At 48.1% G+C, this 25,000-nt stretch overlaps 2 protein-coding genes across 9 annotated transcripts in view; one reads left to right on the top strand and one right to left on the bottom strand.

The window, feature by feature from the left end:
* Bili (FERM domain-containing protein 8 Bili) overlaps positions 1-6,666 on the top strand; it is a 68,435-nt gene extending 61,769 nt beyond the window's left edge. For all 3 annotated transcript variants that reach the window (XM_070139523.1, XM_070139521.1, XM_070139522.1), the window contains 2 exons: positions 38-139; positions 1,338-6,666. In XM_070139523.1, the coding sequence (XP_069995624.1) occupies positions 38-139; positions 1,338-1,381 (146 nt within the window). In that variant the 3' untranslated portion in view covers positions 1,382-6,666. The remainder of the gene's footprint in view (positions 1-37; positions 140-1,337) is intronic.
* A 2,254-nt stretch (positions 6,667-8,920) lies between these two features.
* step (cytohesin steppke) overlaps positions 8,921-25,000 on the bottom strand; it is a 330,278-nt gene continuing 314,198 nt past the window's right edge. For all 6 annotated transcript variants that reach the window (XM_070139527.1, XM_070139526.1, XM_070139524.1 and 3 more), the window contains 7 exons: positions 24,555-24,619; positions 14,005-14,120; positions 13,625-13,775; positions 12,791-13,052; positions 12,331-12,561; positions 11,880-12,058; positions 8,921-11,628 (listed from right to left, as the gene is read on the bottom strand). In XM_070139527.1, the coding sequence (XP_069995628.1) occupies positions 11,550-11,628; positions 11,880-12,058; positions 12,331-12,561; positions 12,791-13,052; positions 13,625-13,775; positions 14,005-14,120; positions 24,555-24,619 (1,083 nt within the window). In that variant the 3' untranslated portion in view covers positions 8,921-11,549. The remainder of the gene's footprint in view (positions 11,629-11,879; positions 12,059-12,330; positions 12,562-12,790; positions 13,053-13,624; positions 13,776-14,004; positions 14,121-24,554; positions 24,620-25,000) is intronic.

The following is a 25,000-nucleotide window of genomic DNA, read 5'->3' on the forward strand; positions in this document are numbered from 1 at the left end:
CTCTCACACCGCTCTACAATTCGTCCCTCTATTCCAGACGTGTTGGTCCCGCTCTCCACTGTCTCCCGGAAGGACGTTCCTGACTCAATTCTTAGCAACAAACTCCATCGTCTTTCGCTGGCCACCTTCACCGAAGATGGTGAGTCGAGGAGCGGGCAGCGGGAGGAGGGGGAAGGTGGGGGATGAGAGGGAGGGGGATGGAGGAAGGAGGAAGGAGGAAGGGAGGGAGGGAGGGAGGAAGGGAGGAAGGAGGAAGGAGGATAGGGGATGGGAGGAAGGGAGGGAGAGAGAGGAAGGTAAGGGAGGGAGGAAGGAAAAGAAAGGGGAGGACGAAGGGGGGAGGTAAGGAGGAAGGGAAGTGGGTGGAAGAAGGGGAGAGGGAATTATGGGAGGAGGAGGAAGGGACGGGGGAGAATGAGGGCATGATAAGAGGGAAGGGGAGGAGGAAGGTAGGAGGGAGGAGGGAGGGGGAAGTAAGGGAAGTCTTCATCTTTTCATTGCTATTATAATAATCGTCATCAAAAATCATCTCCATGAATATCCTCCTCCTCCTCTTCCTCATCATTATCATTATCTCCATTGTCATCACTCTTATGAGTATCATTATCCTCATCCTCATCCTCATCACCATCATCACCATCAGTATAATCACCACCATCACCACTACCATCATCACCATCATTCTTCATCACCCCCCTGAGCCTCGCCCCTCCCCTTACCCCCTCCCCCCTCCTTCGCGCCCTCCCTCCCCCCCTCACACTCCCCTCCTCCGCCTTCCCACTCCTTCGCCCCCTCCCCGTCCTTCGCGCCCTCACCCATCCCCTCACGCCCCTCCTCCCACTCCCCTTCACTCCCTTCCCCATTCATTCCTCCCACTCCCCCTCCCCTTCCCCCTCACTCTCCTCCACTCCCCTCCACTCCCCTTCCCCTTCATTCCCACCCCCTCCCCTTCCCCGTCCTTCGTGCCCTCACCTGACCCTCCTTCGTGCCCTTCCCCACCCCTTCACTCCCCTCCTCCCCCTCCTCCCCTTCACTCCCCCTCCTTCGCGCCCTCTCACTCCCCTCCTCCCCCTTCCCACTCCTTCGCCCCCTCCCCGTCCTTCGCGCCCTCACCTCACCTCACCTCACGCCCCTCTCTCCCCTTCCTCCTCCTTCGCGCCCTCGCCCCCTCCCTGTCTCCCCTTCCTCCCCCTCCGTCCCCCTCGCCTGCCCCTCACTCTCCCCCTCCCCCTCATTCGCCCTCACATCCCCACTCCCCCCCCTCCCCCCTTACCCCACCCCCTCACTCCCCTTCCTCCTCCTTGGCGCCCTCGCCTGACCTCCCTCCGTGTCCCCAGGTCGCTGCGTGGGGACGATGGGCTCGTGGCAGTTCGGCAGATGAGGGGATGCCCTCGACTACGTGTGACAAACCACCATCACGCCCGCGCCCATTGCCCCGCCCACCATGACCTCCTCCGCCTCCACCTGCTCATGGACGTCTGGGCCGGAATCCACGCCTCTACTCCACTCCTGACTACGCTTCTAAGATTATTTCCCCCTGGGTGGTAGATCCAGGACCCTCCCCTTCCCCTTTCCCCTCTACCCCTTCTTCCCCTCTCTGTTCGGTTGTCCCGGGTTTCCTTTCTTGTTCTTCGCTCTCTTTTTGTCTTGCTTTTTCTTTCGTTCTTGATTTTTTTTCCTCCTTTTTTTTACTTGTTTTTCTTTTTCTCATTTTTTTTTCTTCTTTTCCCTTTTCTCTCTCTCTTTTTTTCCTCGTGAAGTTTTGCGTCTTTCCCTTTTCTCTTTTTTTTTTACCTCGTGAAGTATTGCCTTTCCTCCTTTCCTCTCGATCTTTTTTTTTTCTTTTTCATGTGTGTCTGTCTCATTTCGTTCCTGATCTCCCGTGCCATGGCGTGTTGGAAGAGCACGTTGACCCGCGAACGACCTCCCGCCTCGTCGTGGTTTCGTCGGAAGAGCAGATGTGAGTTCGGATGTGCCTCTCACTCCCTCTCCTTTCCCCCTTCGTTTCCTTTCCCTCCCTCCCTCTCCCTCTTCTCTTCTCTTTCTTTAGCCTTTGTTTCCTTCGTTTCCTTTCCCTCCCTCCCTCGCACTCTCTTCTCTTCTCCTCTCTTTCTTTCGCTTTTGTTTCCTTCGTTTCCTTTCCCTCCCTCCCTCGCACTCTCTTCTCTTCTCTTCCTTTTCTTTGGCCTTCGTTCCCCTCCTTCCCATCCCCCCTTTGTTTTCCTCTCCCTCGTCCCCCGCCCCCACTCCCCTCGCTAGCTGGATCTACCTCTCGTTGTGATAACTGGACGTGGCCGATTCCGGAAGACGCTCCTGCGAAGAACCTCCGGGTGACCTCGACGCCGCAATACACACGTGGAATACCTGCTGAGCAACGCAAGCTAGTACAAACTAAAAAAAAAAACAAGATGTGAAGTCTCAGAGTCACCGGAGTTTCCCAGGAGAGATCCCGAAGGAAGCGCCCCAGGAAGCTATGGTGGGCTCAGGAGATTCCTCAGCACCTGACAAGGACCACGATCCTGCTGACTGCAGGAGCCTGAAAAAAACTAAATAGATCAGCCTCAGGAAAGAATCAAAATTCAAAAGGGCGTGATAGTGGTGTGTTTCCAATTTTTTTTATTTGTACCGATATAGATAAAATAGAAAAAGAGATAATCAAATTCAGTTGAAATTCAAGAAACAGCTACTGTATGTGGACGCCCTCAAAGGCAAGACGGAAATCTGTGAAAACTGACCTAGAAAGAACAGGGTTCGTTACCTAGGATCAACGCTGTTCAAACCTCTGAGTGATGTTCATTTGCTATCCTTCGGCATTTTGATTGTACGTATGCTGTACCCAGACGCACAATGCAGTGAAATCCTGTAAGAGTGTGTTAGGCAAAGGAGAGAAAAAAAAAGCATTTATTTACATATACTGGTTTAATATGTATTCAAAACTGCTTCTTTCACGTATCATTATACTATCTGAATGTCGCCCCTGAATGTATCAATACGACGGGTGATGCGCGGACAACATGGCATACTGATTTTTCTACTGTATCATTGCTGTATCAACACTACACCTAAGCCACACCTCACACATCGCTTTACCCTTAAAGGCTACACATGTCTAGTTGCCTTATTTGCATACTCTGTATATATCATTATGTATCCACCATATACCAGTAGCTAACGTTATAAAAGAAAGGAAAAAAAGGTGTACTTCTTCGCAAAAAACAAAAAGCCAAAAAAATTATGGTATTATTTTGCGTATCAGATTTGCCGACGTGTTACGGGCATGTTCGCGACATGTTTTACGGATCAGCTGTTCTACCCTTTGATTTGATCTCTTATCTAGCGACGCGTTCTTGGGAGTTAAGGAGAAGGGAAACCGGTTTGTGTGGCACAAGTCCGACAAGCTACGACCTCTGGCCACTCCTCACGGCGCAGGAGCTAGAGCGGCAGCTTCATAATAAGTAATTTTAATTATATTTGTATTCGGTAGTGTAGTTAACGGAATGTTTTAATACTATGGCTTCTGGATACCAACATCCATTTAGTGGATAGGACCAAAGATCCCCAAAGAATCATCTCTCTCAGTTCGGAAGCGACACTTTTAGAGAGCGCGACAGCCTCGCGGGACACTCGGTTGATGAATCTCATTTCCCGTCTTTGGCAAAAAAAAAAAACTTTTCTTCCCTTCATTAGAAGATAATGATAATTACATAACTAGAACTTCACCGTGAAGTTCCGTCCCTCCAGCGGATGACCTGTCCGTCTCTCTAAAGACGAGTTCCCGGACGTCGTCCTTTATACTGAGGGCCGTTCGCTCCGTCGATTCCGCCCTCGACGGGGCTGCAGTGCGAGGGCGCCGTCCGTTGTCTACGCTTCCTCCTGCCGGGGAGTCCGATGGCGCCGGGCCGCTGCGCCTCCCGCCGGGGGCCACACAGACGGAGGAGGCCTGAGAACCAGTCATCGTGCCACAGAGCAACCAAAGAGTGTTCGTACTTGCGACGTGATTGTATAACGTAAGGGTAACTCTAGGCTAGTGTGGAGTATGATCGATGCCCTTGCGATGTAATATAGATTTTTTTACGACTGTTGGTTTCACATGTTTGTTGTATATAAGAAAGTGGAGTGTAAGAAGCAAATCGTAAGGATGTCTCATTTAAGTCGATAGATAAATGTTTTTTTTTTTTCGTTTGTTTTTTTTAATGACTGACGCGCCTCAGTGGGAATGTGTGTACGATATAGATTTTTTCCTACGTCTACGAGAAAGTGTACTTAAAAAAAAAAAACAAGACACATCCTAATGGTAGTGTTTATGATGACCATTTTTACAACAGCTTCCGTGGGGGTTTAGGGGTGTGGGGGGAGGGGGGGAAGGGGTGGTAGGGTACACTCATCTTTTGGTAAAAAAAAATAATATATATATAAATGAATAAAAACAAAAAAAAGGAAAATAAGCGAAAAAAAAAAATTAAGTTAGATTGGTGTTCATACCTTTTAAAAGAAAATAATAGTTCTTTGTCGTCAATGGGTTAGAATATGCAACTACGGATGTAATTAGTGACATGTTCAATTAGTTGCTGAGGAAACGTTTCAGAAGAGCGCCTTGTTCACCGGTTTTTTCTCTAGAATTTACGGAAGATGACAGTATTACCCTACCTAAAGCGGTGTTCAACCTCGAGAAATAGACGAGTGGCTAAGTCCGTCAGTGAATTGTGTTAAAAAAAAAAGTATTTTAGGTGTTCGGAAATGTAAGGCAATAAGTATTCAATGCATTTCATAATCATAATTTCATAAACATGTTTGAGGCTGGAATTGGTAGTACAGACAGCTTAACAACCATAACGTCACTTATAACGCATAATCGGATATTTACATGATATTGCCTTTTGTGTACATTTATCCATGGACAGAATATTTATTCAGCATTTTTATTGACGAATTATCATAATATTTTTTGGAGGGGAGATGGAGTAATCACTGATAACATTCGGGAAGAAATATAGGGTTACAGCTTTCAAACTATTCGCTAAAGAAGTGAGAAACAGACGCTTTTTGAAGATAGTCGAGCTACGTGAAACAGGCACAATGTAATTATCGTATATTTTTTCAATCCCTTTTTTCGTAGAATAATAGCAGTCATTTCCATTTTTTTAACAGACCAGAAACGACTATTTGATATGATTCTTTCGTATCTCTATATTTTTTTTCTTCAGGAGATTTTCATTTACGAATTCATAGACGACGATGAGCAAACGCACGTATACTTTCCGTTAAATAGACTCGTATCAGTGCAAACACAATCGCCACCGCCCAATAACGTTAATGTGAAAAGAACAATTGACTGAAACTCCCTCGATAGTTCTGGAAATCCTGTGGCCTTTCGATTACGCTTAGAAGAATACTCTCTACCTTGTTCATATTTTCACACGGGGAAAGTAAAGGGCAAGTTTGCGAGGCTCACCGTGAACATAACTTGGACAAGCTAATACAGGACGAAATGATACTCACCGCAAGACCTATAGACATATAGACCAGCATTTGACTCTAATCACCATCCGTTCGCTGACTGTTGAAAAGCTCATGTTTTTAGGTTGGGATTTTATGTTCGTTAAGACAAAATTAAGCTTGTGGTACGGTATATATATATATTGTTTTCTTACTATTCATGTACATTGTCCCTGTTTGCCGGCTAATAATACAGTTGTGAAAGAATTCAAGAGGGAAAAGTAAAATCGGTTAATATTTGCTTAATCATTTTAGCTGTTTCTCACAAAATACCACAAAGTTAGACTGTTTGAATTCTATGCAAATAACTGATGGATTATATAAGCAAAAGATCCTAAACTGTTTTTTTCTTCTTTTTTTTTGTAAGCATTGATGATAAAATAACAAAAAACGAGAAATTTGCAATATGGTTTCTATTATTTGATGACATAGTTAAATATTCTCGCTCATTCACTGCACTGCCATTTTACTACAGAAACATTTTTTTTCCTCTTTCAAAAAGTCATACAGCAGAACCAAAGACAGTAAATCATTGATATTTATTAAAGTGTTTGAAAGACAACTCGACGCTACGGCCCAACGTTTACAAAAAAGTCTAAAAGAAAAGTGATACAGTTTTTATACGTCTACAACCACGCTTCTCAAATTTTGTATGTTTTCTCTGCTTCTGAAGAGAAAAAAAGGTGTATATGTGATGCGAAGAAATTTAAGGACTCGAATTCAATTAAAGATATTAATTGTTGGCTCATCACACGTACTCCTGAATTTTAGACTTGGGGGTAAACGTTGGCCGGAGACGAGGGAAAATGGTTCGAGTGGGGGTAAATATAGGACACTACAATAAATTAAGGGATCAAAACCAAAGTCACATCCTAATAAAAACATTAGTTCAACACTCATGTATCGTCGTTTTATATTACTAATCACCATATGGACAACTCATGCTGTTTTCCAGTGAGTGATCTATCTAGTATTTCCTCTAGTTGACCCATAATTCCCCGTCTTGATCCATATTTTTTTCCTTACACGGAGCTGGACTGCTTTTGTTGTTCTAAATGATAATTTTGTACCATGTGCATGTCACGACTACTTTATATCAGTGACCCTAATCAATGTGTATATATATCCCAGTTAATCCTGTGATGATATTAATAAAACTTTTATACCCGAGTCTCTTTTGTCTGTCATCCTTTTCAAACTTATTTCAGTTGATAAATAGGTATAATTCGAAGAAATGTTTTATAAATCTGCAAATCAAAATTGCTATACAGCCATTACTAATTTTATTCAAACTCTTTTTTCATAATACGATAAGCACAACAGAATCTGTTTTTTCTATTTCCTTTCCGTCATAATTAGAGAATTGGAAACAATACAAAGTGGCATCATTATTCACTATTACATCAGCAGATGTTCCAAACACTTCACTAATTAGTTTACGTAAATTAAATTACTATTATTTCATGCTGGATAACTTTGCAAATTGAATCAAGGTACAATGGAAAACCGCAACTAACAGATTAGGAAGAATATGTAAAAATATAGTATCCTGAAATATACGACATTATTATATTCGAAAACATAGCACAGTAATATATTCCGAAATGCCCACGCGAGCATGCACGCGGGAGAATTTCGGAAATACCATTGTTCTCCAGGGCTGAACACAGCTCATACTCTCCTCCCTGCATAAGCTGCCCTTCCACGAAACCCACTAGCTGTAAATTCTCTCTTGATTACACTGTTCGAGAAACGGGTTTATGCAAACCTGTTGATGCTTTAAAAAGAAAGAGCGAGAGAAAAAAACGAAATAATTCACGTTCAGGGTTGCCCAGTACTAATGCTTACAGAGAGCATACTTTTATGATACATAATCCTAGTTCAAGGACACATGTAACCGCGCAGTCACTGCTGCGTAAACCACATTCTTTACTTTAGAAAGATTATCTAGTGTGGATAACGTACTTTGAGGACTCGCCATAGTATTAGACATGGAATTATACGAATTAAAAAATAGCTTCATACGAAATACAGGTATTCTTTCCTGGTAAAGGTATGATAGTTTTGTTATACGACCAATACCAGAGCAAAATTATTATCATCTTATGGAAATTCAGACTTGATTTTCATGCTTATTATCATCTTATGGAAATTCAGACTTGATTTTCATGCTCTCTCTCTCTCTCTCCCCTCACACGCGCAACACACATAATAATAGAAACATGGCAGGTGCATTCCCTCATCCATTAGTCATATCTGAATGGAATCAACAAACCGATAAGCTAAGCTTCCAGATAAAGACCTCACAACAATTCTGTCGACTTCCCTGAAGATGGTCTGTTAGCACAGAATTTGCCTTGAGCATAGAAAAATTGCTAAATGATTCTCATTGCTCTTCTAACGTTAAATCTGCATATATATATATATATATATATATATATATATATATATATATATATATATATATATATATATATATATATATATATATATATAGCGGTAATGACCAAATTAATAATTAAACAAGAATCTGGTACCATTACTGATGTTAGGTTTTGATATCACTTAGAATTGAAAGCTGGCAATATGTATACAGCTTCAAGTATGTTCTGTTTGGAAAATTTTCGAATTAGTTTGTGTTTAAGTGAATAACAGTGTTCACTAGATATTCCTGTATATCTGAACACTGAAACATTTGTATTCTTGGTATTGTTCTGACAGACGTATTTTCTCTCTTGATTTTATTCTTCTCACATTCCTAATATGAGATCATCGCTGTCATCACTTATACTGATGACAGTTGTCTGCAGTAAATGCGTTAGATGCCAGTCATGTTTTCTTTTGGATGAATTTATTTAGTATGTGACCTTGGCAGAACGTGATATTCAAGCTTAAGCAAATTGTATATAGTTGTCCCCACTGATTTTCTTTCTTTATTTTCTGCTAAATTAATCAGAGATATGTTTGTTTTCTAAATATTCAATATGAAGATATTTGCCTGCACGTCTTTAAGTTGTTCTCTATGAATTTGTCACACCCATTGGATTCTGGGGTAAAAATAGGTTTTTAAATCTTGCCACTTTTGAGTCCGGAACTAATAATATTTGCATATCTTAAAGTATGATTTTCAAAAATATTTACCCTCTTTTACTGAGCAGAGAATAGATATACACAAAAATAATGGAAAAAATGCTAAAATGTATCTGGTAGAAAGGGTTGCATTTGTACCTAGTACTGCTACAGTTACTTATTTGCAAAATATACTATAGAAGTTAAAAACATATGAGACTGTGTTTATTCATGTAGCTATTAATACTATTTATCATTATGAATGCTTTTATAGATTAAAAACAACACATGTTTTTAATTTATCTTGAGAATTTCAAAAATAATATCCAAACATCTGGTAAAATAAGAGAACATAAAACCGTCTTCACTTTATTAATTACAATAATATAAAGTCCTACAGAAATATATACAACTGGGTAAATACCTTTTCACGGCTGTACATAATCAAATATAGACATTGACCACAGGGGAAATGTTGTACAGTTTAAATCTAATGAAATTGGCCAGTTCACATGCAGATATTACCTGCCTGTGCCCTGTTGGATAGTAATAAAAAGAATTTGTTGATTGGAAAAGAAAGCCATAAATAGTATTACATGTGTGAAGTAAAAAAAAAAAAAGATGCAGTAAAAATACATAACAGGTGTTGCAGTTTTACAAAATGAGAAATTAAATTCTTGTAAACATCTCTTTGGTAGCTGTATTGATAACGTTTTCCTTTATCAATGACATGGAATTTCCTTTTGTTTTTTTTGCTTTTCTTATTAAATAACATTAAACAATATATACCATGAGATTGAAGGGGGAAACAAAATACAAAATATACAGATGATAACAAACAAATGAATATCAACCCAATGACAAGTCCGTCACTGGTTATCCCTTCGTACCAAAAACCAGAAAAGATATGATTTTAAAATATCCTGAGTATGGATAATACTCTAGTCCTATGTACTCACCATATGATAACCATCACAGCAATAAAAACATGCCTTTCTCTCTTGCCAGTTAGCAGCCAAGATTTGACAAAGGGGAGGGAGTGCTTTTGGATTGCTGACCTAAATGAGTGGAGGGAGAGTCTCCTATAACTGGCAACAGGATCACATGTTGTAACAGATGATTATAAATATGAAAAAGTATGAGATCCAAGCATCTTGTGTGGAAACATGCACCACTGATTACGACTGCAGATATTGGGCCGTATGGAACTAAATATTAGATTTGTCTATGAGTGATAAATAAGGGTGGCGTTCCCAACATCAGACTCGCTAACATCAACACATGCCAGGAGGGAATCTTTCTAAACACCCACAGAGAGAACCGGTTAGCGAAAGATCAAAGTTTAATCCTATTTTTTCTTCTTTGGAGGTTTTGTTGTTTTGCTAAGCATGAGCGTCAAATGCATGCCTCGAGATGGAAATGGAATGGGGTGAAGTATGGCCTATTAAGATGGTTTCTGAGAGAAGCATGCATTTTTTTCAATCCTAAATTACACTAGTGTAGTGACAATTCCAATGGGTAAAATACGTGAGTTTAAATAGTATCTAACTGTAACATTTTGATTGTTTTTTTTTATAATTTTTTGTATTTCACTCTCTGAAAGGGGGGAAAGTAAGCCAGCTTTTACCAACCACACAACACTTATCTGTTGTTATCCACCACCTGAGTAGTGTTATTATTCCATCACCAGCATTAGCAGCACAATATCAAATCCACAGAAGAGAACAACGACACCAAGATACTGCTTACATCATAACGCTGCTCACCAACAAGATTTTTGTACAGCAATAAATGGATTTGATGAAGAATCTGCTGTTGATGATATTTTGGTGTGGCTGAATGTTTCCGATGTGTGATGAGTGAAGTGCTTTGGCCCCAACTATAAATGTATACAATGTTATGTAACTTCTAAACACCTGTTCCTGGGGCCATAATTCTCATTTTCATTCTCTCTCACTCATTCTCATTCTCACTCTCTCTCTTTCTCATGATCATTTTCATTCTCTCTCTTTCACACCATGAAAAAGTAAATCACAGACTCATTTACAAACAAAACAAAACCTCCAGACTGGGGTACACTTTATATTTATCAAGCAAATTTATATATATAATTCAGAACACATCAACATCAGCAGGTGTCTGGAAGTACCTTTATTAGAGCCACATCCAGCACCTACTCTGGCCACACACACAACAAGCCTCCACTCTTTTGACACTCCATTTACGAACCTTTATCTAATGTTTACGAACACACAATTTGGTACAAACTGACGTTTTGCATGCCTTCCATTCAATCATGGTACTCTATTGTGAGGCTGAAGATTTCATATCTTAGCTCACATACATAATTAAGTAAGCCAAATACATACAAATATTTACACTATTACACAATACCTTTGTAAACACTTGGCATCAATGACTGATACTGGTTAACAGTACCTTGATGTCTCATAAAATTTAATTTTTCACTATTCACAAACATATTTACAATTAGAAATTAATCTAAACTCTGTTCATGCAGACATCTTGACTGGACACAAGGTTGTACAGGGAATAAGATATATTTTATGACAATGATCACACTGTCCAGCAGAGACCTGTATAAAATGACCTCTTTGTAGTTTCTTTTAAGTTGCCGCACACGTCTGCAAAGTTTTTAACACTTTGTTAAAGAGGCAACTGCTAAAGCGTACTGTACTTTTTTCCCACACTTTTCACGTTTAATGCAAGCAAGCAAGTATATATTTTGAGGGTGTCTCTGAGCACTCGAAACATTATTTCACTTCTGATAAGTCTGTAAAATATTTTCTCTCACATGCAAGCACTTGAAACAGGATCTCTCGCTTGTGCATTTTTCACTAGAATGCAGGCAAAAACTTGAAATATGTCCCATAGCGAATATCGTGCACAGCCTCTCATTGTTCAGGTGGGTTAAGTGTTCAGTCTTTTGTAGTAAACGAAAGCGAATTTCTTCTCAGGTATGATTACCGACTGCTGTTCTTCTGAATATTCTTCTTTCTCTTGGCTAGCATGTCATAGAAGGGATTATGACTGATACTTTGTCTGCAAGAAAAAAAAAAAATAGCATGAGAAGGATACAATAAAAGCGTTCTCTATCTTTCATTCTTAAACAAAGAAATGTAACCATATCAACCCCTTCTGATTCAATTCCATCACACTCCAAACTTTATTTTAAAACCCAGTTACTCTAAGCTCTTCTCACACTTCAATCATCAAGGAATCCCTGAAACAAATACGAAATCGAACCTGGCACAAGACACCTACTGCACCAAGGCCAAGGAAGACCAACTTACCTGATGCACTTGATCCACTCCTCCTTCTCCTCCGGGGTGGCAGCTGACATCCTGTACACAGTGTGCTTGCCTTCCACAACCTTCCCTTCACTGTCAGTCTTGCAGGCTTTGATGAAATCGGTCGAGGTGGCATATAACTCGAAGCAGTTCGGCTTGTTGCGGTCTTGTACTTCCCGAACCTGTGAAATATCGTCATGAATTAAATATTGTCATGAAGCAATGTCTCCTATTGCATGGTGTATCCTATGAGTGTTGGTGCATAAAATTACCATCTTTTCTTTAATAAGATTTAACCAACATTCGTATGCAACATTCTGACTAGATCCCATTCTTTAAATGTGATGAACCAGTATTCATTCGAAAGTGAACCACCATACAGAAACTACAATTCTCCCATGACCTTCCTCTCAAAACCCGAACCACCAAGCCAGGGCACAACCCAAGCCCCTACCTCAATGTTCTCCAAAGGTATGATTCCTCTGGGCTCTTTGTCTGTCGTGTACTCGAAGTAATAGAGGCAGTTGTCGTTGAGGATGAACCATCTCCGCTTCCACGACTTGTAGCGGCCGCCCTGCTTCATGAGCCAGCCCTCGCGGTCCGGGTTGAAGAACGTGTGCATGAGGTCGTTGCCGTCGTCCTCGGGGATCTTGAAGGGCTCCGTCTTGATGCTCTCGTACAGGCTCTGCGGGAGAACGGCTTCGGTTAGGGAGGCGGACGGGAGAAGCTACATGCGCACAATAAGGAATATTCTTGAAATGGACACGAAAAATATGGTATAATCTTCAACTGGACACGAAAAATAAGCTATTTTCTTAACATGGAGAATAAAAGTCAAGACAGGAAAGCCCTTCCCAGCGCAACGGCGCGAGCGCCTGTCGCAATCCGGGTGACGCAAGGGCGGGGCTCCTCACCTCGAGCAGCTCTCTGGGCAGGTCGTCCCCGTTGTCGATGCCGCGGTTCATGGCGATGAACTGCTCGATGGTCTGCTTGTCCTTGACGGCCGGGTTGTGCAGCGACGTGTTCAGCATGATGATCGCGAACGACAGCACGAAGCAGGTGTCGGGGTTCTTGAAGATGGCCGGGTTGAGCTCGCAGTAGCGGTGGGCGAACCTCTCCATCATGCGGTCGATCTTCTGCGCCTCCCCCGGCAGGCGGAAGCTCCACAGGAATTGTCTGCGGAGAGAACGGCGGTCAGGCGGGCGCTCAGCTGGCCCAGCGGCCACGTTACACACCTCGGGTGAACAGCGACGCCCGAGCCGCGAGGACGGTTCGGGACCAGTTCACCTGGGACTGGGAGCCTAGGCTAAAATATATTATATAACACACACGCACACACACACACATATATATGTATATATATAATATTTCATATACATAAATATAATATATACTTATATAATATTTATCCATTTATGTATCTATCTATGTTCTTACGTTAACTTTATAAATCTTTAAAGGCTGCCCATCAAAACCTGCCTCGTCCTTCACATAAACCCCCCTAGAAGAGCAACTCGCCCCATCACTCAACAACAAACACTACTTGCTTATCGATTTCCCTTATCGCCACATAATCTCCCTGCAGCCTTCGCAGCATCGAGACGAGAGGAGAGAGTGGAGGCGAGGGAGGGAGGGAGGGAGAGGGGCGGGGAGAGGGAGGGAGGGAGAGGGGCGGGGAGAAGGAGGGAGGGAGGGGGGCGGGGAGAAGGAGGGAGGGAGGGAGGGGAGAGGGAGGGGGGGATACGAACCTCAGCGCCTGCACCAGGATGAGATCCGTGAAGTCGTGGAGGCAGACGAAGGCGTCCAGCACCGACTGGTTGAAGTCGTTGCGCTCGCCGAGGTAGTCGCCGATGGCCGTCTTGTTGAGCCCCTCGCCCTTGTGCAGGAACTGGGCGATGTCTGCAACGAGAATCAAACAAACGTCAGCAAATACTCCCCAAAAAACACCAAATAGAAGAAGAAAAAGAAGAAGAAGAAGAAGAAGAAGAAAAACATTCCAAAAAAAAAAGAGAAGCACCAATATCAACAAAACCTCCCGCATCCATAAATATAAACACAACAAACCCGAGTCTCAATCGAGCGAAACGAAAGGCAATCGCCGACGGCCGCCGCCTCTGCCTGCGCTTACCTTCGGGCGTGTTCTTAAGGAGGCCATGGTCTATAAGGTATTCGATTCCCTTCTTGGGGTCCATGTTGAACTTCTTTCGCCCGATGCTCATCTGTTTACTCTTCGGATTGCTCTTACTGGAAAGAGAAGAGAAGAAAAAAAAGTTAGCTCAGCAGGACACAAACAACAAACATATAAAAAATATATATAAAACCAACAGACATAAAGATGAAAACCAAAAACAAAACAAAACAACCAAAACAGAATGGGAAAGTGTACCAAGTGGAAGGACAAGCTAGAATTACGAGACTGCCGCTCCGCCGACGGCTTCGCTTTCTAAAACCCGAAGAAAGGCGACGACGGGACCGCGACGCATTGCCGCCCGTGACACGAGGTCGCCCAGAAACCCGCCCAGGAAACCGATCCGGAGAAAACCGAAGCGAAACCGAGACATCCGGTGCAGGCGACTCGTCCGGGATCGCCCAGCGCCCGCCCGACGCGTGTCAACAAATACGCGGTAAATATACAATGGGGCGAAGGGCGGAAGGAGGGAAGGGGGAGGGGAGGGGAAGGGAGAGGGAAGAGAGAGAGGGGAGAGGGGAGAGGGGAATGGGGAGAGGGGAAAGGGGAAAGGCGGAAGGGAGAGGGGAGAGAAGGAGGGGAAGGGAGAGGGGAGAGAGGGAGGGGAAGGAGGGGGAAGGGAGAGGGGAAGGGGGAAGAGGGAGAGAGAGGAAACAGAGGGACGCGCAAACTTGGACGCTCCTCTTCTCGGTGGTGGAGGGAAGAGAGGGGAGGACGTAAGGGAGATGGAAAGAGGAGAAAGAAAACAAGCAGAAGTGAAGGAAGGAAGGCCGAGGAGAAGGAAAGTGGAAGCGGAGGAGAGAAGAAACAAGAATCCCGACGAACGGAAGGAAAGAAAGAACGAAAAAAAACTAAGAAGAAAAAAAAAGAAAATCTGAAATCCGGAAAAGGAAGGAGAAGAAAGGAATAAAAAGACAACCAAGAGCAAAACGGGGCATAAAGGAAGGAAGCAGCAGCCGAAGAGAAGGGCCGAGGGGGACAAGGACGAGGGTACCCAAGACAGGGCCTGGGAGAGAGAGAGAGAGAAGGGGGGTGGAGAAGGGGGGGAAGGGGAGGATAGTGGGGGGAGAGGAGGGAGAGGGGGAGGGGGAAGGGGGAGGGGGGGAGTGGCGCCAGGGAGAACCCGTCCACGCGTCGTTCGGTCCGCCCGACGCCCGACCACACCGGCCCGACCGCTCCTGAATCACACCAGGACGAATGACCTCGCATCTGTCATGGCGCAGGAGAGGGGGAGGGGGGGGAGGGGGAGGGGAGGGGGGGAGTGTCCACAGAGCAGGGGGATAAGGGGGGGAGGGGGAGGGGGGAGGGGAGAGGTGGTAAGGGGAGTGAGGGGAGCGTGCACAGAGCAGGGGGGATATGAGGGGGACGAGAGGGGAAAGGGGGAAAAGAAGAGAGGAATGAGAAGACGAGAGGAGAAGAGGAGAAGAGATGCTGAGAAGACGAGAGGAGAAGAGGAGAAGAGGAGCAGAGAAGACGAGAGGAGAAGAGGAGAAGAGGAGAAGAGAAGCAGAGAAGACGAGAAGACCAGAAGTCGAGAGGAGAAGAGGAGAAGAGAAGCAGAGAAGACGAGAGGAGAAGAGGAGAAGAGGAGCAGAGAAGACGAGAGGAGAAGAGGAGAAGAGAAGACGAGAGGAGAAGAGAAAAGAAAAGAGAAGAGAGGAGGGAGAAACGGGAGGACTGGCGATCGACGCACCATCACACTCGACCGCGCTCTGGTGCCTGAGCTGCTCCAGATTCGCAACAACAACAACAAAAAAAAACGCTCATTTAAAAAGACAGAGAGAGAGAGAGACAGAGAGAGAGAGAGAAGAAGAAGAAATACGAGAAGTTGCATCACGAATGTTGCAAAGGCGGTATCTGTCGCTGCCATCTGGTGTGCGGCAGTGTCATCAAAGATCTTGCAGTCAGGCTTTGCATCTTGAGCGGAATGCTACGTCACTCGCTCCCGCGTCATAGCACTGGCATCGAAAAGAGAAGAGAAGAGAAGAGAAGAGAAGAGAAGAGAAGAGAAGAGAAGAGAAGAGAAGAGAAGAGAAGGGAAGGGAAGGGAAGGGAAGGGAAGGGAAGGGAAGGGAAGGGAAGGGAAGAGAAGAGAAGAGAAGAGAAGAGAAGAGAAGAGAAGAGAAGGGAAGGGAAGGGAAGAGAAGAGAAGAGAAGAGAAGAGAAGAGAAGAGAAGAGAAGAGAAGAGAAGAGAAGAGAAGAGAAGAGAAGAGAAGCGAGAAAGGAAGACAAGGGAAGAGTAGAGAAAAGGGAAGGGAAGGGAAGGGAAGGGAAGAGAAGAGAAGGGAATGGAAGGAAGAGAAGAGAAGAGAAGAGAAGAGAAGAGAAGAGAAGAAAAGGGAAGGAAAGGGAAGGGAAGGGAAGAGAAGGGAAGGGAAGGGAAGGGAAGGGAAGGGAAGGGAAGAGAAGAGAAGAGAAGAGAAGAGAAGAGAAGAGAAGAGAAGAGAAGAGAAGAGAAGAGAAGAGAAGAAGAGAAGAGAAGAGATGCCTAAACAAAGCGATATAGAGCAAAAGAGAGAACAATGTCACCTGGACATTACGAGAATCAAACGAAATTAAAACAAGAACGAATAGAATAGAGAGGGAGGGAGGGAGGGAGGGTAGGTGGGTGTGAAAGTGGGAGAAGAAGGAGGACGAGGAGAAGAGAAGGAGGAGGATGGAGGAAGAAAAGGAGAAAAAAAAGAGGAGAAGAAAAAAACATACATATCCGATCACAATTCCCCCCACCATTCATATCAACCCCCCCCCTCTCCCTCCCCCCCACCCCCATTCTCTCCAACAGCCCCACCAGGCTCGCCGGGGAGTGAGCGGGGAAGCCCAGAACGAGACCCAAGCGTCAGAACATCGAAGCACATTATCACGAGTACATTTGACGGAGGGAGGCAGCTAAGAGCGGAAGCCAGGGAGAAGCCGAGCCTCTCTCCTCATCTCTCTCTCTCTCTCTCTCTCTCTCTCGCTGTCTCTGTCCTTTACTAACGTTTCTTTTCTCTCTCTCTCTCTCTCTCTCTCCTCTCTCTCTCTCTCTCTCTCTCTCTCTCTCTCTCTCTCTCTCTCTCTCTCTTTTTCTCTCCCGTGACTCATCACCATAATAACAATCCCAACAATACCAGTAAGAATAACAACATGGGACAACAGCAACCACCCAAGGCCCACGAAGCCCACGAAGTCCCCAAGAAAATGAGTTTATTGGCACTTCCCTCGAGTCCGCCCCCCCCCCCCCGCCCAGTCCCCTGCATCCCCCGGACTCCCGAAGTGAGTCAGTCAGGGGTCATTACGTTGGCCTTCTCTCGCAAGGGCGCCGACATGCCCGCTGACCCACAAGAAGCCCACGAGCCGTGAGTCAGTCATGAGTAACCAAGACCCTCTGCTCGGATCTCTTCTGCCTACCCCCCCTCCCAAAACGCCCCCTAAAACACCCCTAAAACGCCCCTAAAACGCCCCTAAAATCTCCCCTTCCTTCGTCCTTTCCAGAGTGACATTTTCTCTCTTCATTTCTTCGGGATTTTTTTTTTATTTTTTTTTATTTTTTTTTTACTCCGAAGGGAAATTAAATGTCAGGACGCGCGGGCGACACAAAAACAAGCGTGCGTGCGGGGCGGTCCTTCCCAAGGGAAACGTGCTCTTAAATGCAAACACGTTCCTGACCAGAACGCTGACACACATACACACAACAGACAACAAACACGCACACGCACACACTGACACACGCGCGCGCAAGAACTGCCATCTGCGGTGAACTTGCTATTTTCATTTTTTTTTCTTCTTCGGGGTAGTCTTTAGTCGCAGCGGAGTCCCACCGTCCACAGCTCCCCCCCCTCCCCCCTCACCCTCACCCCAACTCTCTGTCTCTCTCTCTGCCATTATGTCTCTCTCTCTCTCTCTCTCTCTCTCTCTCTCTCTCTCTCTCTCTCTCTCTCTCTCTCTCTCTCTCTATATATATATATATATATATATATATATATATATATATGTCTCTGTCCGTCTGTCATTATGTCTCTCTCTCTCTCTCTCTCTCTCTATCTCACCTCTCTCTCTCTCTCTCTCTCTCTATCTCACCTCTCTCTCTCTTTCTCTCTGTCTCTCTCTGTCTCTCTCTCTCTCTCTTTGTCTCTCTCTGTCTCTGTCTGTCTCTGTCTGTCTCTGTCTGTCTCTGTCTGTCTCTGTCTCTGTCTCTGTCTCTGTCTCTGTCTCTCCCGCCCCACGAGAGTGCAGTACCGATCCTTCAAGCACGGCGAGCAAGAAGTGGGGTTAGGATGCTGACCTGCTCCTCCTCTTCTCCCCATCTTTCTCGCCAACCCCTCTCCATCTCCCTCTCCCTCTCCCCTTTCTCCTTCTTTGTATCTTCTCATTCTCCTTCCTTTTCCTTTCCTTCTCTTTTCTTACTCCCTTCTCTTCTCCACCTCCCCCCTCCCCCCCCCTGATCACCTGGAAGCCACTGCTGTCTAAACAAAGGTTCCCGACCCCCCCGGAGAAAGAGGGAGGGGGAGGGAGGGGGAGGGAGGGGAGGGGAGTAGAGGGGGCAAGAGGAACAGCCTATTACCATCTCCCCCTTTCTCTACCCCCCACCCCCTCCCCCCCTCCATTCCCTTAACAGAAGCGTCAGTGTGGTTCCAAGTGTCCCGAGGAATACGACCTTCCCCCTCCTTCACACTCAAACAAACAAACATAAATACCTAAGTACAGATGACCGTCGACACCCTTTTTAACCCATCCCTCCGTACAAAAAAGGAAAAAAAGAAAGAAAAAAAAAGGAAAAAAAAAGGAAAAAAGGAAAAATAAGAAAGAAAAGAAAGGAAAAAAAGAAAAGAAAAGAAGAGAGAAAAAATGAGAAAAACGGAGCAGCACCGCGCCCTTCATGTTAAACAGCCCTCCTGGATGGAACCGGGAGGGAAGGGAGGGGAGAGGGGGAGTCGGGAGGCTAGGGTAAGAGGGGGTGGGGGGACGGGTGGGGGAGAGGGGGAGTCGGGAGGGGTAAGAGGGGTGGGGGACGGGAGGGGGAGAGGGGGAGTCGGGAGAGGGTAAGAGGAGGGGGGAGGACGGGAGGGGGGAGAGGGAGGGTCCCACCACAACAATCTTTACATCGTTAAGTGTTTGTGTCGCGTCAGTTATAGCTTTATCTCGCCCCTGAATCGCACCCTAACGACGTGACGCTTAATGCCTGACACGTATGACTTGTAGGCCTACCTGGATCGTCGTCGGCCCGGCCCCGATTCTCCTGGGGCTTTTCCACGCATTCATGTGCGTTCGCGAAGCCTCTGCTGACGCCCCGCGAACCCCCAATCGATTTTATAACTCGCACAAACGCCAAAATAAACTACCGATGCCGAGATAATAATGGCTGCCGGACGGACGCTTCTCCAAGGCGATCCCACCGAGCCAATTTCCCTATGACCGCCGAGGGATCCTTTCCCATGCAACCTCCCTTGCCTCCCCTCCCCTCCCCCCATCTTCCCTCCACCCCTTCACAGCCCCGGCTCTCCAAAATCCCCCCTGCCCCCCTCCCCCCCTCTCCGCCCCTTCCACTCGGCTGCGGCGGGGCGGGGGACGGCTGGCTGCCCCGTATTTACACATGCACCGACAATGGACCCGATGGATAATGAGCCGCGTGATTGTCCAAGCATTGCCGCGCCATTGTGAGTGTATTGCGGGGCACGGCCGAGGGCCCCTCCCCCCTCCCTTCCACCTGCCGACCGCGAGGCAAGATCGGGAGAAAGCTTTATGCAAAGGCAAGCGACGGGGATTGCAGTCACAGGATTGCCTTCGCTGGCCAAGGCTGAGCGCCGGTTGCGGGCCGTGCGAGCCTTGGCCAGAGAGGGACAGCGAGGGAAGAGCCGAACAAAGCCTCATGACGGGAATCAGCCTCTGAGGCGAATGGGAAACGATCCCCCTTCCGGAGGCCCCCTTCGCCGCAGATGCTGGGAGCCAGGGAGCCAGGGCGCCGCGGGATGAGGACGGGAAGGACACAGGGGGAGGGGGAGGAGGGGGAGGGGGGGAGGGTTGTGAGAGAGGCTGGGGGGAGAGGGAGGCGGAATTAATGGAGAGAAGAGAGAACCACAAGGAATTTGCCAGGGGAGGGTGGGACTATGCGAAGAGAGAGGAGAGAGAAAGAAGAGGGAAATGTAGAAATAGGAAAGAGCGCGAGGAGCGGCCGGGGGCGCGGGCAAACAGGCTCTTGAGCAACACCCGGACATGTCTGAGCCTGGAATGGGAGCTCCGGCGGCCAAGGGACTTCCCCGCGAAGTCCTCGGAGAGTGAAGGACGCTGCGTACTGTGCCGCCCCGCTCGCAGGCACGAAGCCCTGCGATGCCTTCCAAGGACGCACCAGACGTCCACGTCGCGTATCCGCTCGACTGCTTCCCTGCTCGCCTGCTCGCCTGCCTGTGGAGCTCAGGCCGGGACGCGGAAATGTTCCTGGCCCCGCGCGTCCGCCGAGTGACAGCCCGCGCGAGGCCCTTCCGCCGCCAAGGCCCTACGACGCAGCGCAGTCCCCCTGGCAGAGCCCCGGCCGACCCTGCCCCTCAAATCCCGCCAGCCTTCGCGCCCCACCCGAGTCGGGCCAGACGCTGCGCCCTCTGTTCCCGCCGTGCAGAGGCGCCCTCCGCCCCGCACACACGTCGGGCGACCACACGTGTGCGTGACGGACCCCCACGTCGAGCGGCACGTGGGAATCTCCGGCCCGGGCGACGCGGCGGGGCAGGGGGCGGGGCAGGGGGCGGGGGCGACAGGACGAGGATGACAGACAACAATGCAGGAATAAAGCACAGGCAGCGTGAAGGCTACTGTGTGCGTATACATCCTCCCCTCCGTGTAAGAATGTGTGTGTGTGTGTGTGTGTGTGTGTGTGTGTGTGTGTGTGTGTGTGTGTGTGTGTGTGTGTGTGGGAACGCGTGAGCGTGTGCGCCTTTATCTGAGAGCCAACTCAGTGGAGGGGGGGGGGGGTAAGTTTATGGCACGTTTCCACACATGTCCTTCGGGTACATTACAGGTAAGAGCGCGGCTGGTTCGCCCGTAGCCCCGAGGAGGACACACACACACACACACACACACACACACACACACACACACACACACACACACACACACGCACACACACACACACACACACACACACACACACACACACACACACACACACACGCGCAGCCAAACATCAAAATAATACCGCTGCATTAGAGAGAATGAGCATAGCTGTACATAGCGGTCTCCTCCAAGCGCGGCCGCGAATGCGAGAGGTGTACGTGGACGTGTCGAGAGGCTGACGTCCAGCAACAAGCAGGCTGGCGACCACAAGCACGCCATCAGCGCCGCTCGCCTGGGGGGGTGCACTGGGTCTGGGGGGAGGGGAGGGGGAGGGGGGGAGCCAGGGGGTAGAGGTTAGGGAGGGGGGGCGGGGGCAAACACACAAGCGTTTTCAACAATTTCTTTCGCAGAACGCCGGGTCACACTACCAAAAAAAGACAAAGTCGTAAAGGAAGAAACGAAAGCATGGAAGACCCGAGGAATGACGAACAGGAGGAGAGAAAAAAGATAAAGGACGAATAAGGACGGAGAGGGAAGGACAAAGACAAAGCAGGAAGAGCCAGTGACAAACACATGAATAGCAATCCATACACGCTAATCCCCCTGGACTCTGGACGAACAAAACAACCATAAATGCCATCCTTACCTCACACACACACACACACACAAACACACACACACACACACACACACACACACACACATACACACGCCAGGAGAGGAGGTGCCCCCCCAACTCCCCCCCTCCCCCCCTAGACCCACCACGAAGGCAAGAGCGCCCGCAGACGAGCCCGAGCGCGGCCGAGAGCACCCCGACCTCCTCCTCGAGACTCCAGACGGGCTCGGGTCTGCTGGCCGCGCCCCGTCCCTCGGCCGCCGGAGGGACAGGCAGACGCCGCCGCCCGCCTCCTCGAGTCCTCACGCCCTCCTCATTGCCCTCTCAACGCCTCATTATTACCTCCTCCTCCTTGCCCCCCCCTGACCGCCTCTCCCCTCCCTCCTCCCTCCGCCTCACCGCCCCCTCATGGCCCAGTGACGGTCTCCTCACGGCCTCCCCGCCGCTCCGTCACCCCCTCCTCACACAACACCCAACTCCTACAAATAAATACGCCGTTGGCAGACACAGCCGCCTCCGCCACAGTCAGCGCCACCGCACCTCGCCTCCCTCAATCCCTCCTCCTCCTCCTCCTCCTCCTCCTCCTCCTCCTCCTCCTCCTCCTCCTCCTCCTCCTCCTCCTCCTCCTCCTCCTCCCTCCACTCAAAAACAACGGATCATCTGCCTGCATCCCCCCCCTCCCCCCATCCCTCTCCCTCCTCCCTCCTCCTCTTCTCTTCTCTCTCTTCTTCTTCTCTCTCTCTCTCTCTTCTTCTCTCTTCTCCCTCTTCCTCCTCTCCTCTCCTCCTCTCCTCTCCTCTCTCCTCTCCCTCTCCCTCTCCCTCTCCCTCCCCCCCCCCACGCGCGAAGCCAAGAGCACGGCCACGGACAGGGCCAAGTGTTCGTCCTCCGTCACCTGGGCGCGTGTGCTTGCGTGCGTGTGCGAGAATGGGAGGAAGAGTAAAAGCAAGGGAAAAGGTCGAAGAAAGAGAGATAAAGATAGGAAAAGAGGGAGAACGAAATAGTGTGTGTGTGTGTGTGTGTGTGTGTGTGTGTGTGTGTGTGTGTGTGTGTGTGTGTGTGTGTGTGTGTGTGTGTGTGTGTGTGTGGGTGTTTCAGAGAGAGAGAGAGAGAGAGAGAGAGAGAGAGAGAGAGAGAGAGAGAGAGAGAGAGAGAGAGAGAAAGAGAGAGAGAGAGAGAGAGAGAGAGAGAGAGAGAGAGACAGAGAGAGACGACAGACAGACAGAGAGAGACGACAGACAGACAGAGAGAGACGACAGACAGAGAGAGAGAGACGACAGACAGACAGAGACAGACAGAGACAGACAAAGACAGAGACAGAAACAGAAATAAATAACCCCCCACCCCCACCTCCCCTCCCCGACCGCCAACCACATCTCCCGCATAAAACCCGCCTCCTCGGGAGACAAAAGGCGCCCTAACGAGCCATTGTGCTTGTCCGAGGTCGCCGTCGCCTCCGCCCGCGACGACGCCGGAATCGCGATCCGAGGGGGAATTCCCGGATTCCCACGGGGGTCCGATAAGGAGAAACAGGCGACGAGAGAGAGAGAGAGAGAGAGAGGGAGCGAGAGGCAAAGGGAGAGAGATGGAGAGAGAAAAGAGAGAGAGAGAGAGAGAGAGAGAGAGAGACAGAGGGAAGGAGGGCATGAGGGAAGGAGGGCATAAGGGGAGGGAGGGAGGGAGAAAAGGGAGGAAGAGAAGGTCCCCCCCAAAAAAGGGAGAGAAGATGGAGATAACGACGAAGATTCTGGTGACGAGAGCACGTCGACGGCGACACGAAGAGAACGATGGAGAAAAACAACAACAAAGTGATAAGCAACCGCGAAGCCAACAACACACGGAATGCACAACCGGCACAAAAAGGGAGATATATAAAGAACAAGCATTCCCGCGGGATGAGGCATCCGCGGCGAAGAACTGAACCTTATCAAAATATCTGTCCAGTGAGTCACCCTCACCCCCCCTCACCCCTCACCCTCACCCCTCCCTCCTCCGCCCCCGGGACATCAAGGGCTTCCGCCTGGTGCAGGTCCCGGGCGGAGCGAGGCGCCCATTCACAAGTGACGACCGCGAGAGAGAGAGGAATATGCAAATAAATGAGAAGATAACACCACGGGGCGTCCTTCTACAGCCGGAGCTCCCCCTCTGAGGCGTTCCACTCCCCTCCCTCCCCAGCTTCTCCTCCCCCGTCGCAAGTACACGAGCGCGCGAGCGACCCAGTGACTGGCCGGCCCGAAGGCACATTTATCTCTCCCCGCCCTTCCCCCTCTCCCCCCCGCCCTCCCCCTCCCTTTGGCCTCCAAGTTACAATTCACAAAAAGGAGGAAAAGAAATAACGATTGCAAAGAACGGGAAGATAAACTGCCTGTGATTTCCCCAGCAGGAAAGCGGACCTGCCACAAGCAAGCAGGCTCGTGATAAACGCCTGACGCACGCCCTCGCCCCCCCTCCCCCCACTCCCCCTTGCTGGCCCCACACCCACACCCACTACACCCACTCCCACCCCGTCCCTGGTCTCACCCATACACTTGCGCCCGCCCTCGCACCCGCCCCGAGCCGCGTCCACCCGCGCTAGGTCTACCGCCAGCAGGTACAACGGATGCAAAGGGATATTCCGATTTTTAAGAGCGTGGGAAAATCCTTCCGGGCGTGGGAAAATCCTTCCGGGCGTGGGAAAACTGAACAGGTCCAGCGTGGGAAAACCCGTGCTAGCGTGGGAGGGTATGAGCGAACGCAAGGGAAGAGGGAGAAGGAGTGAGGAAGGGGGAGAGGTGGGGATAGACTGATAAAAGAGAAGAAGAAGAAGAAGAAGAAGAAGGAAAACAATAAACAAAAGAAACACTAGTCACTGACCTGTCTTCCCCCGTATCCAGCGCCTCCATCTCCGCTGTGACCTCGGCCATTTCATCTTTGAGAGTCTGGAAGGAAATAAAAAAATCATTAGCTTCTTCAAAAAAGTTAATAAACAAATAAACAAATAAATAAATAAACAAAAATAAAATAAATAAAAAATAACGAGACAGATACAGTAAAAAAAACAACAACAACAGAAATTCCATCCACACTCGAACGCCAACATTCCAAGCAGGAACCTCCACTCGAGATTCCCATTCCAGATTCCCATTCCCGGCGTGACCTCCTCTCGCGCGCAAGGCCCGTTATGGCGCGAGGGAGGGAGGGAGGGAGGGAGGGAGAGAGGGAGAGAGGGAGAGAGGGAGAGAGGGAGAGAGGGACAGAGAGAGAGAGAGAAAGAGAGAGAAAGAGAAAGAGAGAGAGAGAGAGAGAAAGAGAGAGAGAAA

The sequence above is a fragment of the Penaeus vannamei genome, chromosome 25 (genome assembly GCF_042767895.1).
Source record: "Penaeus vannamei isolate JL-2024 chromosome 25, ASM4276789v1, whole genome shotgun sequence".
Taxonomy (NCBI): domain Eukaryota; kingdom Metazoa; phylum Arthropoda; class Malacostraca; order Decapoda; family Penaeidae; genus Penaeus; species Penaeus vannamei.